Here is a 20,402-nt window from a genome sequence, read left to right on the forward strand (position 1 = left end):
TTCAATTTTTAATTGTGCTGAAAACTGAGACAACTCCGAGGCTCCTGCATACGCATCCTGAACAGGGATGTGGAGTTGGTTGAGGAGTACAAGTACCCGGGTGTGACTATAGACAACCAATTAAACTGGAAGGCCAACAGCGCAGATGTGTCCAAGAAGGGTTGCAGCAGTCTCGACTTCCTGAGGAAACTGAGACACTTCAAGGTGTGCAGCAAGATGCTGGAGATCTTCCACCAGTCTGTCGCGGCTGGCACTCTCTTCCCCTCCGTGGTCTGCTGGGGAAGGCGGCATCTCAGACCGTGACCCCAGCAGACTGAACAAACTGATTAAAGAAGGCTGGCTCTGTCTGTGTCGTTGGTTGCAAACAGGAGACCTTTGTGAGGTGGTGGTGGAGAGGACAGTGAACAAACCCCGGTATCCATCATGGACAACTAGGACCACCCTCTCCACCACACGCTGGACAGACAGTGGAGCATCTTCTCTGAGAGAATGAGATAGCTGAGCTGTCTGAAGGAACGCTTCAGGAGATCCTTCCTGCCCAGAGCCATTAACCCTCTGTAACTCTGCTCCGCTGTGTGACAGACAGATCTTTCCTGGACTCAATGGAAAATAGTGCACTAACGGTTCAGAAAACCTTGCGTATCCCTGCCTCTGTACAATTTGACTGTCCTTTGCACATCTACTTTGGTTGTTTGTTGTACATAGATTGATTTGAGTGTTTTTGTAATTACCGCACAGTCTGTTTTTGTACCTTCTTTTTTTAAAAAGTGCTACAACAGTGTAGTTTCCCAATTTGGTCTCTATCTGTTTCTAGAATGGTGTAGTACTCTTTCCCGAGGACTTCAGTGAAATCTTCCAGAACACGACACTCGGACTTCGGCTTGAGAAAAGTCAGAGGTGCCGGTCCCAAAGTGACCCGTGAGAGCAGGAAGAACTCCGACCTTGGCAGAAAACCACATTAAAATGAAGCAGCCGGACGGGCGACATCGACTCCCGCGTTCTGTTCACGGGACATTTGGCCGCATGATGCAAATACACGGACGAGATGCACCTGTGTGCAAATCACGGGGCCTCTGAGGCGGAATTATGACCGTATGAAGCTGCTTCCTGGGCTCCCAGTCCTCACAGACGCCACGGCGACTGTCAAGCGCCCCGAGCAGGGCGCATGCGCAGTGCACGGCCACCGGGGACCTGTTGCTCGGTTGCGGCTGGAGTTTTTTTTTCCCTCCCCCCTCACTTCCCTCGTCTCGGATCTCGGAGGATGCTTCTCGCCGATCTTCTCACCTGGTGCGGACGCGGGTGGTGACGCAGCCGTCACGTTCCGAGCCAGATGAAAAGACGAAAACGGAAAGTGGAGACGAAAAGAGGCGCCGTGTCGTTCCTGTCAGTGAGCTCACACAGCGAGGACTCCTGCAAGTACCTTTGTTCTTGGTCAGTATTTGACTCTCTGCCTTCGTCGAACATCTGTTGTGTCATTTTTCCCCCCTACTTCTCCAGATTGTTGTATAAAAGTGGAGAAAAAAGAAGGAAAATTCTGGAGACTTTAACCATTTTGTCTTCCTTGAGATTATGTCTACATTTCTAAATTGAAAATGTGTATTTTAACGACTGTTTCATGAATCATAAAAAGTAGAAATGTTTGACAAGGACACACACTGCTGTTACCAAACAAACAAAACCAAAAGCCGGTTTAGCCGCTGCTGGAGCCTTGTGGTTGTTGGTTATTTTATTTTTTTTTTCAGTTTGTTTTTTTTGTGTGTGCTCAGTGCCACCGTGTGTCTTCAGGGGCCGCGAGCCTCCTGACGGGCGGATGATGCTCCGAGTGTGAAGACGGAGCTGATAATAACCCTCGCTGGAGCCTCACCAAGGCGACGGAGGATCCTCGGAGGTTCCCTGAAGGCCTCACACAGAGAGAGGGTCTGACGTGTCTGCTGAGGTGTGTGTGTGTGTGTGTGTGTGTGTGTGTGTGTGTGTGTGTGTGTGTGTGTGTGTGTGTGTCCTCACGTGTTGTCTTTGCCCTGTGGTGTGCAGGTGCGTGTCCAGTCCGTGACCCTCGCCCCTCCCCCGCCGGGCGCCATGGGCAGGTGCTGCAAGTGCAACGGGCGCCTGCTGTGCATGTGCCTGCTGCCCTGCATGATGACGGGCCACCTGCTCATCTACATCACCGTCTCCATCTTTGTCACCATCTCCTACGCCCCACCGAAGATCACCATCCACTACGTGGCGCCGGGCATCTCTGCCAACACCTCCGCCATGGCCTCGCACCCGCAGGGCCCCTTCTGGAACCTGCGTCTGGAGGACGGCGCCCTGTGGAACCAGCTGCAACATGTCTGGGACCGCCGCTACAACCCCATCCTGCGGGGTAACGCCAGCCGGACCCCCGACGAGGACTCGGAGGACGACTCGGTGGACTCTGAGTTGTGTCCATCCTGCGACGTCGCTTTCGACCTGAGTGGCGTGCCGGAGCAGATGAAGGCCTTCGTGCGGTCGATGCACTACCGGCGCTACCCGCTGCTCATCGACCAGCCGGACGCCTGCAGCAGCAACAGTAGCAGCGGGAGCCGCTCGGCCCCGGAGGTCCCGCCGCTGACGCTCCTCATGGCCATCAAGTCCCAGGTGGGCAACTTTGAGAACCGGCAGGCCATCCGGGAGACGTGGGGCCGCAGCGGAGCCATCCCGGGCGAGGTGCTCCGCCGGGGGGGCCTGGTGCACCGGGTCTTCCTGCTGGGCCGCCAGGACTCCAGCACGGGGCCTCACCCGGACCTCAAGAACCTGCTGGAGCTGGAGAACCACAAGTACGGCGACATTCTGCAGTGGGACTTCCGCGACACCTTCTTCAACCTGACCCTGAAGGACCTGCTCTTCTGGCAGTGGCTGCGGCGCCGCTGTCCCGCCGCCACCTTCGTCTTCAAGGGCGACGACGACGTGTTTGTGCGGACCGACGCCCTCCTGGACTTCCTGAACCGGCGCTGGGACGAGCATAACCTGCTGAGGGCGTACACCAACCAGAGCCAGGCGGCCCTGGACCTCATTGTCGGGGACGTGATCTACAACGCCGCGCCCAACCGCGAGCCGTCCACCAAGTACTTTGTACCCGACAGCTTCTACAAGGGCGGCTACCCGCCCTACGCCGGCGGAGGGGGCGTTGTCTACTCGGGCTCGCTGGCCCTGCGCCTGGCTCGGGTGTCCCGAAGGGTGCGCCTCTTCCCCATAGACGACGTCTTCCTGGGCATGTGCCTGCACCGGCTGGGCTTGAGTCCCAGCCACCACCCGGGCTTCATGACCTTTGACCTGCCCGAGGCGGACAGGTGGAACACCTGCGCCTACAAGCAGGTGTTGCTGGTGCACCGGCGCACGCCCAAGGAGGTGCTGACGCTGTGGAAGCAGCTCCAGAGTCTGCCAGGAGGGTGCTGACACTGCCTCATTTGCCTGGCAAATAGGAAGTGGCGGGGAGGTGGCGGCGGTGGCGAGGTGGGCGGAGCCTGATCCGCCTGGAGAGGAGCTCTGCTCGGGAGGATGCTACACCCAAAGGGTTTTCCTGGAATGCAGGAGCCTCTCAACATGAAACCTTGCGGGTGTCTCCAGATGTGACACATGGAGAGGAGGAGAAGGTTCACTTTGACTGGAACTGTGATTCTGAGGGTGTAGGAAGTCAAAAGAAGTTTGTCCGCAGAAGAAACGACGTCCATGGTGCTACAATTAACTGTGCCGGTGCTGCTCAGTGAGTTTCCATTGGTGCAGAACGACTTCAGCCCGTCACGGGAGACACATGCACACACACACACACACACACACCATGTAACCATGAGGAGTTTCCAGGAATCAGTGGTAGCCGAGGGGCAGTTACAGGCCACTCAGACTCATCGATCCAGTCTGGGAGAGACAGACTGGAAGCGAAGCACAGGAACAGGAAAAGATGCAGCGACATCAGGTACAGTGGTGTAATAGTGCCACCTGCAGGAGAGCAGAGGAACCAACCAAGTGTGCGGACCATAAAAGGCACATTTTGGGCTTTGGGATTTCTGATATGAATTACAATTAACACAATCTTTAAGTTTAGCATTGACTTTGGAAATATAAAAACTCACCTCATCATGTTGTACAGTAATTATGTTGTAATGACTTTGTCAATATTTCAAGTTAAAAAAAAATATTTTATACAGTGTCAAAATATTCTTGAAGTGAATTTCAGGTTTTTCTTGTTGTTTGATTCTGACAACATGGGATGTAACTGAATGTTCTACTATTTTTAGTCACAGGAGCTAAAATATCTACAAACGTGACCACAATCACTGTAAACTAAAATAAAAAAATACCAAAAAAAAAATCAAAGAATTTTGGATAACTGCATCAGTGGGCTGTCACTAGCTTCTCTGTCCACTAGATGGAAGCATTCCTCTTCCAATGTTTTTCTCCTGCACTACCAGCTTTCGGCCACTAGATGTCGCCATTCCTCTCAACACATCAATCTACCGAAGAATCGATTTCCATCCACAGTCCTCCTGCGCCCGGACGCTGATCAATCACGTGTCCTGTTTTTCGAACCGTGTTTTGTTTGTTTGTTGTCTGCTTTCCCCACCATTGCTGTAAGACATGACGTCACAATCAGGGGCAGGTGTACAGCCAGCGCGCACACAACCTATTCCCCCCCACCCCCCGGTGGAAGGTGCAGAGACGTCGCCTTGATTCCGGCGGCCTCGGAAGTTCGACTTTGCTCCTTTTCTCACAGCTGACGGAGGAGAGAAGTAGGGCAACAACAGCGGCATGAAGGGGAGGAGGAAGAGGAGGAGACGGAGGCTGACAGGCGGCGGGATTTCAACCCACGGCCTCCCCCTGTTTCAACAGCAGCCTGTGTCTGCGAAATAAATAAATAAATGAATGAAAAAGGCGCCTGGAGGATGGATGGATGGATGATGAAACCTCGGACCGCCAGACGCAGCGCTGCAGCTCCGGATGCCTGACACATGAGAGAGAATTCATGAGAGATTCTTTTTTCTCTTTTTTTTTTCATTTTTTGGAGGGGGTTGGTGATGATTGGGGGGGGGGGGGGCTCACCTTTGGATGAACCTCCCGCAGAGGAGGAGGAGGAGGAGGAGGAGACATGGCAAATTATCCATATTGTTCTGTTGTCAGGCTGATTTTAGCACACACACACACACACAGAATGGGAAGTCCCGCCTCCTTGTTGTTCCCATCTCACTTTGTCCCTCAGATGCTTTTTTTTTTTTTAATGCGCCATAATCCACCGTCTCTCCCCAGCACACATGAAAGAGAGAGATATCCCCCTCAGTGTGTAAGTGTTTCTGACGGCCAGTCACACACACGCAGAGAGAGAGAGAGAGAGAGAGAGAGAGAGAGAGAGAGAGAGAGAGAGACACACACACACACACACAGACACACACACAGGGATGCCAGCTCGTCAACATGCAGTTATTTCTTTGGCTTTGGATTGCAGGTCGTTAATTGGCTGCCAAGCAGGGTGTGTACGTGTGTGTGTGTGTGTGTGTGTGTGTGTGTGTGCGTGCTCCTGTCGGTGCTGCAGAGCCGGAGCTGCTATGAAATTCCCGTCACGTCTCGGAGCCTCGATTAAGACGTTGCTCCAGTTTTTCAACAGACAGAACTGTAGGGGGGACAGCGGGGGGAGGGGAGGAGGAAGGAGGTGGAGGAGGAGGAGGAGAATGGAAGGGGTAAGAGGAAGAGGGGGGGTGAGTGGATGCAGCAGGGGAGGCGGCACAATGGAGGAGACGGGGAGAGAGAAAGAGAGTTGATGAGGCGGGAAGAGATGGAGAAGGTACCAGGAACGACGCTGCAGTGCTCCTGCTGCTCCTCCTGCTGCTCTCTGCTTTGGAAGTGCAAACAAAGAGGAGGAGGAGGAGGACACGGTGCTTTCACAGAGGTGCTGCTGCTCCTGCTGCTCCTCTTAAACCTCCAAGACACAATGAAGAGGGAAGAAAACGCATCAGGCAGTCGGCTCATGTTAGCAGACGTCGCTAACCTCTGTTGCTAACCTTTAACGTTAACCACTGTAACCACTGTCGCTAACCTCTGTTGCTAACCTCTGGCGCTAAACCCTGACGATAGCCTCTGTCGCTAACCTCTGTCGCTAACCTCTGACGCTTAGCTTTGATGCATTTCTTAAGCCCATTTGAATCTTTTCAAATTGATTATTGTTTATTTCTTAATGTAACATGTTGGTCCATTGATCTCAAACGAAAAGTGAAGTTCTGTCATTTACAGTGAGTTACAGGAAAGTTCGGAGTGACAGAAAAGTCACACACACATGCGCGCGCGCGCACAGACACACACACACACACACACAAAGCAGCATGATGATCAGCTGAAGGTTATGGATTCTGAACTTCCGAGTTTTTGCACTAATGAAGCCATGAGAGACTGTTTTCTGGGTCACACACACACACACACACACACACACACACACACACACACACAAAGATTTGAATGCATATCTCCAGTTATGTAACCCTGACAGAGAGAACGGGAAGGATGGGAAACTGATCAGACACACACACACACACACACACACACACACACACACACACACACACACACAGCTGCAGTGTGTCTAATATATTCTGGGTATTCTCCCTCTGCGGTCGATTGTTTTCCATTTCTCGCCGAGTCACACAGCGCTGGAATCAGCGGGTCACGGTGGCGGGCGGGGGTGCGGGGGGGGGGAGGGGGGGCATTGTTCGGCAGTCTGGCCATTGTGACATCACAGAAGCAGGCTTATTACCGACCTGCTGTCTCTGTCTCCATATTTCATGACCGCTCTGATTTTTAAAGAGGACTCCGGTGGCGCCGGACTGATCTGCGGTCTGTTTGATGGAGGATAATTGAAGAGGTGAGTGGAGCCAACAGGGGGCTCTCTCTTCCTCACACAGAGCCAACCCCACCACCCCCCCACCCCCACAACCCTGTGAGGGGTGGGGGGAGGGGCTGATGCTCCCTCAGCAGCCATCAGTCGCCTTTGATCCTCCTAATGGATCAGTTTAACCTCGTCCTCACTGCAGCGCCCCCTCCCTGCAGCCGGCCGCCACCACACCGCACGGCAGGGAGACTTCAAAGCATGCGGGAGACAATGGCGGCTGCCAGCCAGCCAATCAGAGGACAGCATGAGACCACAGCACTGATGATGACGGGATCAACAACTGTCAGCTCCTAGAGGGTCGAACTACCACACTGAGGTCCCCAGAAAGGCTGCTGTGGTCACTCGACGCCCTCTGTCCCTGTCACTGTGTGTGTGTGTGTGTGTGAGAGAGAGTGAGAGAGAGAGACAGAAAGTTTTACCAAGAATCAGTGATAAACATGAACAAATTAAGTAATGACAAGCGTGTGTGTGTGTGTGTGTGTGCGTGAGTGTGTGTGTGTGTGAGAGAGAGAGACTGTTGTTGCTACTGACTGACTGGCTCTATTTTGGGTTTTTTTTCGGGGCTTTGTGTTAAAATTTGTTCCCGTCCTGCTTCAGTTCGGTGTCGGCAAGCCCATAAAATATTCATACGTTTGGACTTTTCACCTTTTCCGATTTTTATTCCTTGTATAAATCAAAGGAGAGCGAAGCCTTTTATGGCTGGAGCTCATCCATGTTTGATGTGCAGCCAGGAGGGAGACCTAGATAATAGAAGCTATCAGAGGGTGTGTGTGTGTGTGTGTGTGTGTGTGTGTGTGTGTGTGTGTGTGTGTGTGTGTGTGTGTGTGTGTTTCGTTCTGAAGCAGAGGCATTAATGGACTTGAGTGTATAACAACAGAAGCTGACACCGAGCTAACTCTCTCTCTCTCTGTCTCTCTCCCAAACACACACACACACACACACCACGTGCCTTCACCACGTTTATAAAAATGCCAGACTTCAACTTTGCACAATATTTTTTTACTCTGAATTCTTTTGGTCTTTTTCCATTTACTTTCATCATCTTTGCTTCACTCGAATCAACCAATCAGAGGAGTTCAGCCTGTTATTGATTTTCTTTTCTGATGGGGCTGCAGGTGGGGGAGGGTGTCAGGAGAAGCTGGCAGTGGTGGAATCCCACCAGACTGTTTCATCATCACCTGCCAGGTCGTCCTGACAGACACGTCACTCAGGTCTGTGTCTCGCCGTGGGATACCGATCGATCAATCGGCGGTGCGATCGATCCGGTCCGAGTCGTCCAATCAGAAGCAGGGCGGAACAACGAGGTCGCAACAACAACAACCGGCGAGCTCAGCCGGGAAGGATGACGGATCAGTCGGAATTCTCTCAGGTCTCTGTGAGAAAGGTGGACCCACAGCCCGTCCAATCAGAGTCCTCCGATGAGGAAGGGGGCGGAGCCACAGCCAGGGTTCAACCAGGAACAGGAACATGAAGCCGCTGCTGCTGCTAGCTTGTCGTTGATTGGTTGCAGAGGTCTTAAGGTTGGCAGCAAATCAGAAGCCGTTAAGGACAGGTCTTGCCTCATTTATTCAAATTGACTGCATGAAGATCTCAAGGACGGACGGACGGACGGCACTTCATCACCGGTGACATCACAACTGGACGGCGGCACCAAAAGTGATGTATGATGGTCATTAGGGACGTCGCCGCAAAATATGAAGACAGATGAGACTCGTAGGGGTTCACGTCACGTTGTTTCATATCTGGAGAACCACCGCTGGCCCTCAGGAACCTGAGGATCGTCAAGAACCTCAGTATCCTCACAAACCACTTTTGGTCCTCAGGTACCTAAAGAACATCAAGATCCAGAAGAACTCCAGGAACCATTGCTGGCTCTCAATACCCTCAAGATCCTCATCAGGAACCTCAGGAACCTCAGAAGCCTGAGAATCTTCAAGAAACTCAGCATCAAGAACCACCACTGGCCCTCAGTCCTGAGGACACTCAAGAACCTCAGGATCCCCAGGATCGAGAAGAAACCCAGGAAACCAACACTGGCCCCCAAAAACCTGAGGAACCGTGGATCCAGAAAAACCCTAGCGTCCTAAAAAACCTAAAGAAGCTCACAAACTTCAGAAACCACCACTGGCACTCAAGAACCTCAAGATCCTCATCAGGAACCTCAAGAAACTCAGGAACTTGAGGATCTTCAAGAACCTCAGCATCAAGAACCACCGCTGGCCCTCAGGAACCTGAGGATACTCAAGAACCCCAGGATCGAGAGGAAACCCAGGAACCAACGCTGGCTGTGAGTCACACCAACATCTCTGCGGGCACCAAAAAGGTTGAATGTGACTGCGTCGTGATTGGCTGCTGGGTGAAGGTGAGACTGAAAAAAACATACAACACAACTCTAAACAAAGAGCCAAAACTGTGAAGGTGCTCAAGGAAAGAAGATTGAGAACAAAGACTGTGTGTGTGTGTGTGTGTGTGTGTGTGTGTGTGTGTGTGTGTGTGAGAGAGAGAGAGAGAGAGAGAGAGAGAAACTGACAGAGCTCATTAGACCAAAGAAATAGAAAGTGTGTGTGTGTGTGTGTGTGTGTGTGTGTGTGTGTGTGTGTGTGTGTGTGTGTGCGCGCGCACACACTTGTGAAGGTGTTATAAATATATTATTCTGGGGCCTTTTTTCAACTCACCTTGACCAACCTTCAACTAACACACACACACACACACACACACACACACACACACACACACAGTCACATTAGGGACGTGTTCCTGCTCAGATGATTGACTGTTTGGGATGAAGGGACCTTGGAACAACATCTGGGCGAGTGACAAACACCTCCAGGAGGAGAGAGAGAGAGTGTGTGTGTGTGTGTGTGTGTGTGTTTGTGTTTGTGTGTCTCCAGCCCTGTGACTGCGTCCTTGGCTGCCACTCGCCGGCCTCTCCAGCCGCGGATCAGACTATTTACTGGATGGATCAGACTATTTACTGGCAGGTTTTATGGGGGACACGAACACTTTGAGCCGCTGTCTGCGACGGAGGGGGGTGATTTAACACGGGAGTGACATCCTTTTGCAGCCGGGAGAGAGGAAGGAGGGGGCGCACGCGCGCACACACACACACACACACACACACACACACACACACACACACACACACACGCACACAGAAGATGATTTCTTATTCAATTCCAGAAGAAGTTCAGATTTATATCAGCGACTCTCACTCTCTCCCCTTGCATCCAATAGCACACCTGCTCTCTCTCTTTCTCTCTCTCGCTCGCCCGCCACATCAGGGCTGGGGGAGGGGGCAATTAAAGGGACAGCCTGGTTTTTATTGGACAGTGAGTGTCCTCTGGTGGACAGGTGCTGAAGTTATCAGCTGCGACTGTGACTGTGATTGGACACATCTCGCATCCATCACCTTCACTTCTCCTCCTCCCCCGCTCCTCCGCGTCCTCCGCGTCCACGACACAGACGACACAAAGAGTGTCTAACACAAACCCTCCTGACACGCGCACATACACAGACACGTGGTCACATGACGCTGAAGGTCACCCAGGATGATTAAAGAGGCGTCACCACAGCGATTTTCAAATGACCCCTGGGACGCCGACGCCTCCTCAACCGCAAATTACTGCGGCGGCAGCGGCGTGATGGAGGGGCAGGAGCAGTCGACCGCCACACTAACACACACGCACACACATAGCCGAGCGGCCTGCAGACAGACAGCAGCAAGACATCATCCATCCAAACACAAGGGACAGAATTAGAAATTCAGGCTTTTTTGTTCTGAAAAACACAAACTTTTCTGCTGCGAAATCTGATTAAAAATAAATAAAAAGATAAAAATTCCTCCACCACGTTGTTGTGTGGAAGCTGCTGTGGTTGGTTGTTGAAGGTTGTTGAAATCCGACGTTTTTTTTGCGGTTCCCTTTGTGTGCGAGCGCTAGCACAATGAGCACAGCTGCTGACATCAGCAGACACACAGCGGCTGCCGCCGCCGCTGCCGCTGCTGCTGCTCGTTGCCGGGGAGTTGCATCAGCGGCGGTGGTTCAAAAACATCTGCATCTGTTAGTTATCGCAGCGGCAGCCGCTATCTCGCTCTCCCCCCTCTCGCTCTCACTCACACACGCACACACTGCAAACAAAAACTTAACAAATGAAAAAAATAATTTGGCCAGTAATTAAACAGTCTGGGTGGAAAAAACACAGAAGAGCAAACAAAAACACTCAAAAGATAACACAACTGCGAGACTAGCTCAGCTGCTAAAAAAATATTAGCGTAGAGAATCTTCAAATTTCGACAAACTAAGTCAAAGTTTCAAAGCAAATCACAATAAACGCCGACTGAAAAGTCACACCGGAGAGGACTTTTAGGTGTTTTATTGAAAAAATAGATTTAATTTTAGAACACAATACAAAAACATCAACACAAACATATTACATGACAGTCATAAAGACAAACCAATAGCACGTTGTTATGATTAGCATTTTTTTTTTACTGTGCTTTCGAAGAATCACAAAACAAAGTTGAGTTTTTTTAAAACCTCCCGTGAGTCGCTGAGAAGGTCGACCCAACCATGGCGCCCCCTGGTGTCTGCTTCCTGAGAAGTCATCTGTACAGGTGTGAAGTGGGCGGGGCAAATCTTATTAGTAACTTTCTTGACGTGACTCGTCAGCGATGTAGCCGAGAGACCTGATTGGCTGTCAGTCCCTGCCAAAGCATGACAACTTCAGTGAAGAAAATTTTAAAAATCTAAAAAAATAAATAAATAAAATTGAAACAACCTCTGAGATTCAGATTTTAGTGCAAAAACGAGTGAGATTTTCAAAAAATTTCAAAGTTTGAGATTTCTATTTTACAGAAGACACTGACATTTTAATTGAAAGTATTTCATTCAGCCAACAGTGTAATTGTTGTGTTACTCAGGAGATAACACAACATTTTTATTTTTATTTTTTCCATTTCAATTCTTTCATTCAATCTTTCATTCTGTCCAAAAATTCCTCGAGTGAAAAAACTGGTAACGACGACCAGGTGTAGCCCCGCCCACTTTTCTGCTTCATAATTGAGGTTTACAAAGACGCTTAGTTTTTATTTATATTTTTCAAGCATTTATATCACAAAAAAAACCCGGAATAGGTCAGTGCAACATGTTGTGGTCCTCGTATCCCACCAGTCAGTGTGTAGAAATACAACTTTTTTTTCTTTTTTGTTTTTCTTTTTGCTCGCAAAATCAGGTATTGCTTTTTGTACAGTTGGCCGACTCGGATGCACTTTACGTGGCGCCTCCGTCCCAGTTTCACACACACAAAAAAAACTAACAAGAAACATTTTGAGAAAAAACAGATGAGCCGGTGTTTTGATTGAGACGACTAATGACTAAAAACTGCATAAACCAGCGATTGCAATGTTCTTCACTTCCTTCCTGTGTTTCAAAAAAAGTGCAGAAAAATGAATTTTGAAGGCTTCAAACATTTTTCAGCAAGGAAATATCGAAACATTTGTGTGTTCTTTATTTATTATTGCGGTCAGGCCGACTATTCTACTCAGCATTGACGCGAAACTCTCGCAAAGGGCGGCCGTAGTTTGCCGACATCGAGGGCGAGCGCCGTTTGTGGAAAAAATAAAATAACAAAAATGATAACTGGCAAACCATCTTCATAAAAACCTTCACCAAACTCTGTGCTTAACCTCGCAGAGGTGACAGGAGGAAACAGCGCCCCCTGCCGATAGCCCTCTGGCATGACATCTCTCTTACAACTGTCAAATTTCTGCTAAAGTGCAAAAGAAAACTAGTTCCAACAGACACGTCGTCTGACATTCTTCTTGTTGCCTGAAGGTCGTGGCCGAAAAGGTCGACATAGGTCAACAGTGAGAGTTGGGGGGATGTGGGGTGGTAGAGGGGGTGTGAGTGGGGGGGGGGGCAGTCGACAAGAGGAAGTGGGCGGTGCCGGAGAGACGAGAGGCACTTATGAGAGTGAACTAACGGCCAATCGCTCCTCCTCCTCCACACTATTTCCCAAGTGGGACCAATCAGAGCGAAAGGTGTTGCCCACGGCCAATAGCGTGAACCGGTGACGAGCAGTCAGGGCCAGCTAGGCATTCTCTGCTAGCCTAGACACACTTTGAAAAGTACATTTTCCCGTAAATATGATAATAAAGTTACTCTCCATAGTCTGTTATGTTCACATCTTATGACATCCACTTGGTGTTGTTGTTTCCATTGTTATCCAATCATGTTTCAGCTAGCTTGTGTTGTCAGGTACTATGAACCACCGTCAGTTTTGCACCCCTCCCACACCCCATACCCCCGCCAAGTTTCGTTCTCGCTCTGTCGGAAAATGGTTCCGCTTTAAAAAAAAAAAAAAAAAATCTTGAACAAATGTCGGAAGAAAAAACACTGAAGACGTGAAACAGGAAGCTGGACCAGAAGGACCAGAAAAGACCACAAGGACCTTCAGAGGTTCATCTTCATCCCCCACGTTCCATCATCCAACATGTGTCGGGGGGGGGGGAAAGTGCAGCTTGCCACCAGGGGGCAATAGAGTTTGTGAGGATTTGCAACAACTCAAAAATAAGCTACTAGAATTGTGCTTGTAACCGATTGGTGATCTGGTTTCCCACAATGGGATTTGCATTTCCCGCAAATCACAGTTGACCAAAGGTGAAAGGTTGTGGGAAATTGTTCAGTGGGAATAACAGCTACCAAGTCTTTGAATAGTTATTTGCTGTTTTCTTCAATGAATCAAAAAAAAAAGGCAATACTTTTGAGCATTTTTCTGAGTTTTTAAAAGTGGAACATCCTTTTCTTAAATGAAATAAATAAATTAATAAAAAAAACATCCCTTTCTAGCCTTTCATACATTCTTCTTCTTCTTCATCGTGTGCTTTTCAAACAGTCAAGTTAAACCATCTCTTACAAAACTACCTCTGAAATCTCATTCTGCCAACTGTGTCGCCGCGCTCTCACGTTTCGCTCCCAATCTGCATTGGGGTGAAAGGTTGCAACCTTCAGACAAAGATCAGCCGTCCTCGCGGTTTTGTGCCTCGAACCCACACTAGACGTTGCATTAATCCCTCATTTGGCGCCATGGGAAAATGAAAAATTTAACACACATCACCGACGACAAAAAAACATGAAGTTTCTGCCACCAACCCTGGTGCGCCCTCTAGTGGGGGGGGGGACTAATGTGCTGGTTGAGCCGACAGTGGCCAAAAAAACATCAGGAGAATATTTGTCCCGACATCCTGCTGCGTTTTGCTGTTCTGAGACGATATCAAACCAGTCCACTAGAGGGCAGACAGAAGAACAATGTTCCCTGCGGAAATATATCATACAATATATACATGACAAGACATGTAGAGCTGCTCAGGAGTCCAACACAAGAAGGAACATAAAGTATCTTCTGGCCTAGTATTATTATTATTTTTTTTTTTTTGTCTAGTAGAAACAAACGGACGATCATCACATGGAACGACGTGGCCTCCTGCTTCTGGGCCGTCCTGGAAGAGTGAGTGAGGTTTACTGTGGTGCAGTTGCAGGCGGTGGACAGCAGGGGGAGCCGTGGAGCGTGAGTGCCCGAGGGTCCCCTGTGCTACCTGAAGGTTGTCGGTTCTGAGGAAAAAGGCTCTGTGGAAACGGTGGAGTGAAGGCGGATCCCAGCGGACGGTCTGAACCATGGGACCTCCTCAGTGGTTCGGGAGGTTCTGGGGGTTCTGTATGTTCTTGGGGTTCTTAATGCTCTGGGGATTATCAAGGTACTGAAGGTTCTGGAGGTTCTGGGGGTTTCTGAAGGTTCTGGGGGGTTCTAGACATTTTAAAGGTTCTGGGCACTCTGGAGATGGTTCCGTCCGCTGGGACGCTGCTGAATGTGTCCTTGAGTGTTTGTGTCGAAAACTGACCGAAGGATCCTGAAGCATTGAATGGTTCCGGTGAGATCCAAGCAGGTTCCAGTGAGAACCTGCGAGAACCTGCACTCAACTGAAGTTTGGCTAAAATAACAAAAACCAAAACAGCAACAACAAACCGATCAATCAATCAATCCATCAATCAATCAATAAAGAAGTCACTAAAATCCGGCATGCAGGTGTCCGTTCCATGAACCGTCTGAGAGAAGGCTCCTATTGAGCCCCAAAGGATTCTGGGTAGTGCCTTTACATTCAGCCGCCTGCCACTCCGCCCTGCTGTTTATCTGAAGCCCCACCCCTCTGCATCTGAAGCTCCGCCCTCTCCCTCCTGCATCCAACTTTTGGAAGATCAGAAATAACTTGCTGCACGTTGACGAGGAGTCCGGACTTCCTGTATCTCTGTCCTGAGCCAATCAGCTGCCTCGCCTGGTCTGGGTCACTGCCTGAGAACCAATCTGCAGCTCAGGACTCGACCTCCAGGACTTCCAGGTCCGGACCGCCTGAGACAGGGGACGAGACCTCCGGTTGGGGACCTCCACAGCTGGACTCTGTTTTGGCTCCGCCCCCCCCTCGTCAAGCCCACGCCCACTTCCTGTGTCTCTAGGTCCAACAGTCTGCTCGTCTTAGGTCCATACGTGGTGCGTTCATACAGAGTGTGCGTGAGTCTGTGTGCGTGTGTGTGTGTGTGTGTTTATGTGCTGTGTGTGTGTGTGTGTGTGTGTTGACTTCAGATGTTGACTGCAGACTTGCTGCTGCTGCAGTTCATGTGGACTCTCATCTCCTGGATGCTGGTGATGATCTTCTTCTGGTGTCCAGCCAGGTTCACTCCGACTCTCCTCAAGTCCCTGAGGAATCAAACACACAACCTCGAGTCAGCGACGATGACAACAACACAACACACTGCAACAACGAAAGAAATGGAAATTTAAATTAAAATTAAAATTAAAAATTAAAATGGAAAATAAAAAAATACACATGTATACACGTACGCATATATACATAGACATATACAGTATAAAACAGTAACGTAATGTACAGTACATATGAATTCACATGATTATGGGTGTTATGGTACAATAATATGCAAGTCAATTTATTCATGTGCAAGTTCCAGTATTATAGCTTGACGGCAGAGTTCAGATCTCTAATTGCTTGGGGGAAGAAGCTTTTGACAATGACGGAAATTCAATTCAATTCAACATTAACCAACAAACTGTGTTCGGTATTTTTTCTGTTCTCTTTGTTCGTTTTTTTCTTGAAGTTGTTCTGTAATACTGTGGCTTTTATTTTGAAGGCGGAGCTTCTCGGAGGCTTTGGCCACAGGGGGGCGCTCTAATTCTGCGCTCTCTTACTCAGAGGTCATCTGGGCCACGGTGTCCAGCGTGGAGTAGCCGCTGTCCACGAAGAGCTCGGCGTAGCGTCCCATCTTGATGGAGTCCAGCCAGGATGCCACCGTCTGGCGCCGGGGGCCGTCCTCACCGCCACCGCCACCACCACCACTGCCATGCTCCACCAGCAGGTTGGACACCCTGCAGAGAAGGCCGGGTCACAACCCCATGGTCCGATTTCTTATTTTAGCAAAATCTCGTTGCGAAAGAAGAGTAGGAAGAGGAGGAGAAAGAAGAATAGAAAGAGGAGGAGGAGGAGGAGAAAGAAGAGGAGGAGGAAGAGAAGGAGGAGCAGCTGTGGAACCCTGGGGCTCTTCACCTGTGGGAGGAGTTGAGCAGCTTCTTCAGTGAACTGGGGTTGCGGATGAGTTTGTCCAGCAGACACACAATCTCGTGGAACTTGGGCCGGTCGCCGCGCTCGCGCTGCCAGCAGTCCATCATCAGGTGGTAGAGCGGCTCGGGGCAGTCCATGGGGCCGGGCAGCCGGTAGCTCTCCTCCACCGCCTTGATGACCTGGAGCAGCAACAGCAGCAGGTTCTCACAGGTTCTCACGGATCGTTAATGAATATATCCTTGTTGATGATTACTATGTTAAAGTGACTGACGTTAATGGATCATGACGGAATTTTTCGACTCTGTAACGTAAAGTTGAACCGCAACCTTTGATATATATATATATATATATGTATATATATATATATATATATATATATATATAGAGAGACATATATACATGCTCTGACTGGATTCACTGATTCTGCTGAGCGACTCCAGCGACGCTGACCCCTGCTGGCAGCTAGCGGTTGGTGTTAGCTGCCTGGCTAACTAGCTGGCCAACTAGCGAGGAATGGACACACTGAAACTGCCTCAAGATACGCAGTCAGAGATGAGATGAGAAACAAAGGAGAGACAAGAGGAGGGGAAGGGGGAGGGAGGGGAAGAGGCGGAGGAGGAGGAGGAGAAGACGTTCCTCTCAGCCAAAACGACAGAAAAAAATCGAGCAGAAGCTTTCAGACAAACATCAAACATCCTCCTCCTCCTTCCATCCCTCCCCTCCCCCCTTTTATCCCATCTCCCCTTCCCCTCCTCCTCCCATCCACCCTTCTAGTCTTTGCTCCACTCCCTCCCTCCATCCCCTCCTCCTCCTGCTGCTTCCTGCTCTTCTTCCTTCTCTCTTATGACAACGATGACGACGACAACGATGATGAAGACGATGATGACGATGCCACTCACGTCCTGGTTGGACATCTCCCAGTAGGGCCGCTCGCCGTACGACATCACCTCCCAGGCCACGATGCCGTAGCTCCAGACGTCGCTGGCCGAGGTGAACTTCCTGTAGGCGATGGCCTCGGGCGCCGTCCAGCGAATTGGAATCTTGCCGCCCTGCGACGACGATGAAAGACACACCAGACAAAGGGTTTCAACACGTTCGGCCACGCTTCCTCCATCTGGCTGTAGGGGCGCCGCTTCCACCTCTGCTTCTGCTCCTGCTCTTTATTAGCAACCTTTCACTGCAAAGTTTCTTTTCTGCCTTAATTATATGGCAACGATGGTGCGAAATTAAACCGCAGGAGGTGCTGATTGGGCGGCTACAGCGACTTAGCTCGTTAGCGGAGGCGAGATCGAGGAGGGAGACAGCGTGGTGAGGGTGAGCGACGTGCGGCGAGGCTCGACGCTAATTGAGCGCGTGCAGACGGAGCGCCACGCGTTAATTGGACAGCATGCTGCAGGAGACGGCTGACAGGACGACACTCAGCCCGGGACACACGGCTCAATTTAGCCAGGGTGTGTGTGTGTGTGTGTGTGTGTGTGTGTGTGTGTTGCGCATGTGTTGTACAGCTTAGATAACACTCTGTCTATTGCGGGCACACGGCAGGACTGGGAGTCCTCCAAAGAAAAACGATTCTGCGGGATGGATGGATGGATGGATTCTGAGGAGGCAAAAGTTTGAAATGTTCACATTTCTGTTTAATGTTCAAAACTGCTGAAACAGCTTTAAAAAGTCCAGTGTGAAAAATTTGCCTTGATTTATGTTTTTCACATTGGTAAAAGCTTAATATACTGCGGTACCCTGGTGGTGTAGGCCGCCTCGGCGTCGTTCTCCAGGACCCTGGACAGGCCAAAGTCGGACACCTTGCACACCAGGTTGCTGTTGACCAGGATGTTGCGAGCCGCCAGGTCGCGGTGCACGTAACCCATGTCGGACAGGTACCTGGGTGACAGAAAACGCAGCCACGGTCATAAGCACCAGCGGGATGAAGTGCGCGGTGGCACAAGGCTAACGTTGGCACGTTTGCTACCTCATCCCGGAGGCGATGCCTCGCAGCATCCCGACCAGCTGGATCACAGTGAACTGACCGTCGTTCTTCTGCAGGACAGAAAATTCAACATTTTTTTTTATTCAGAATTTTCAGAATTTTATTTTGTTTGTTGTTAATATGCATCGTCCTTTAATCAAATTAACCAGCATTTCCTAATTGGTAGGTCTTCGTGGGGAGAACTCATATATGTACATGTATATAAAATGTTGAGCATTTATTTTGCAGGACACACAATTCAATTCAATAATTTATTTACTAGACATGATAGAAATGTTTTTATTTTTGTGGAATAGTGTTGGTCCTGAGACTCCAGCAGTTGGGAACCACTGAAATTTAAAATAAAAAAATAAAAAATCCTGGTTGCCATGGCAACCACTCCCCCCCCGCTTCTGTTCTACCTTGAGGAAAGTGTCCAGAGATCCGTTCTCCATGTACTCAGTGATGATCATCACCGGTTTGCCTGCAGGGGGCAGAAACACATAGCGACTCTTTGCATTTTTGATTTTATTTCAGTTGATTTGTATGATGTTTATTCATAACTGTTGAAAGAAATTAAATAAAGATCAGTGGGTGGTCCCTCATTGGCCAAGGGGGGTCCAGCAGATCCATTTCTGGGGAAGTGGGACTCACTCTTGGTGACCACGCCCTCCAGCCGGATGATGTTGGGGTGGTTGAACTGGCCCATGATGGACGCCTCCCACAGGAAGTCCCGCCTCTGCTGTTCGCTGTAGCCCGCCTTCAGGGTCTTGATGGCCACCGGGATCTCCCGCTTCCCCGGCAACCGGAGGGGGCCGCTGCACACCTCGCCGAACTCTCCTGATGGACGGACGACAGGGTTCAGTCCCTGGCGCCTCGACGCTCAGGCTAGCGGCTAACGGTTAATGACTGACCTGCGCCGATGATCCTCTCAATGGAGATGAAGGAGACGTCGATCTCCTGGGCGAACTCGTGCACCGCCTGGTTGGGGTCCTCATAGGTCAGCGGGTCGATGTAGGTCCGGATGCCCGGGAACTTAACTGCAGATATGGACAGGTTAGCGTGGAGCACGCCACTGCCATCAGCATTCCTACAAATTACACCAAATTACGTGAAAGCCTATTATATATTTTTTTCTCCTATGGAGGTGGGTCCCCAAAACACTCCATCCATCTGCTCCTGCCCCAGCCTCTCTGTCACATTTTAGAAGCCACTGTGGTCCAGCAGTCCCACCTCTGGTTTAGACAGACAGACAGACAGACAGACAGAAACTCACGGTGGCCGTTGTGGAAGTGCATCTTCTCCTCGTCCGGGTCCTGCTTGGCTTTGCTGTAGCCGCATCTCCTGGAGGGGTAGGGGGTAGGGGAGGCAACGGCAGCATTACCACAGACGGCAGAGGAAAGGGGAGGGGCACAAACAGGAAACAGGAAGTGACGTTCTGATGCTCAGTCACAGTGACGGCGCAACGGCGGGAAAACACAAAGCAAAGGAGGAAACCAGGACAGTTCATCTCATCACCACCAGGGAGGGCAAAAACTGAAACTGCTCCTCCTCTGGGCTTGGACCACAGACCCGCCCACCTGTCAATCAACCAGCTGATGCTGATGAAGAAAAATAAACATTTCTGTCAAAGGGCAAATACAGGAAGTGACACCGTGGACAGGAAACAGCAGTTTGTGTTTGATATAGAGCTAAAACCTGAATGTCTTTACAATGTGTGTGTGTGTGTGTGTGTGTGTGTGTGTGTGTGTGTGCGTGTGCGTGTGCGTGGTGTCAATGTTTGGACATTCAGCATCACAGATAATCAGCGATAACGCAGAATAAACAGTGTGATGCTCAACACAAACACACTTTTGTATGCAGCATATGGACACCACACACACATACACACACATACAATTCAAACAACTGGCCAAACAAAGAAACAC

General features: G+C 50.0%; 2 protein-coding genes across 2 annotated transcripts in view; one reads left to right on the top strand and one right to left on the bottom strand.

Annotated features, from left to right (window-relative positions):
- The first annotated feature begins 1,773 nt into the window (after positions 1–1,773).
- Positions 1,774–4,299, top strand: LOC142889881 (N-acetyllactosaminide beta-1,3-N-acetylglucosaminyltransferase 2). The gene has a single exon (XM_076028560.1). It carries the CDS (start codon positions 2,077–2,079, stop codon positions 3,412–3,414), a length of 1,338 nt encoding a protein of 445 aa, XP_075884675.1. The 5' UTR covers positions 1,774–2,076; the 3' UTR covers positions 3,415–4,299.
- Positions 4,300–13,657: 9,358 nt separating this feature from the next.
- epha5 (EPH receptor A5) overlaps positions 13,658–20,402 on the bottom strand; it is a 22,004-nt gene continuing 15,259 nt past the window's right edge. The window contains exons 11-20 of the mRNA XM_076029086.1: positions 19,751–19,818; positions 19,389–19,514; positions 19,129–19,314; positions 18,897–18,958; positions 18,478–18,545; positions 18,248–18,389; positions 17,411–17,560; positions 16,497–16,690; positions 16,142–16,318; positions 13,658–15,634 (exon numbers count right to left, since the gene is read on the bottom strand). Coding sequence (XP_075885201.1) covers positions 15,517–15,634; positions 16,142–16,318; positions 16,497–16,690; positions 17,411–17,560; positions 18,248–18,389; positions 18,478–18,545; positions 18,897–18,958; positions 19,129–19,314; positions 19,389–19,514; positions 19,751–19,818 — 1,291 coding nt within the window. The 3' untranslated portion in view covers positions 13,658–15,516. The remainder of the gene's footprint in view (positions 15,635–16,141; positions 16,319–16,496; positions 16,691–17,410; positions 17,561–18,247; positions 18,390–18,477; positions 18,546–18,896; positions 18,959–19,128; positions 19,315–19,388; positions 19,515–19,750; positions 19,819–20,402) is intronic.

The sequence above is a fragment of the Nelusetta ayraudi genome, unplaced genomic scaffold (assembly GCF_046127955.1).
Source record: "Nelusetta ayraudi isolate G7.1 ecotype Tasmania unplaced genomic scaffold, CSIRO-AGI_Nayr_v1 ptg000026l, whole genome shotgun sequence".
NCBI lineage: Eukaryota > Metazoa > Chordata > Actinopteri > Tetraodontiformes > Monacanthidae > Nelusetta > Nelusetta ayraudi.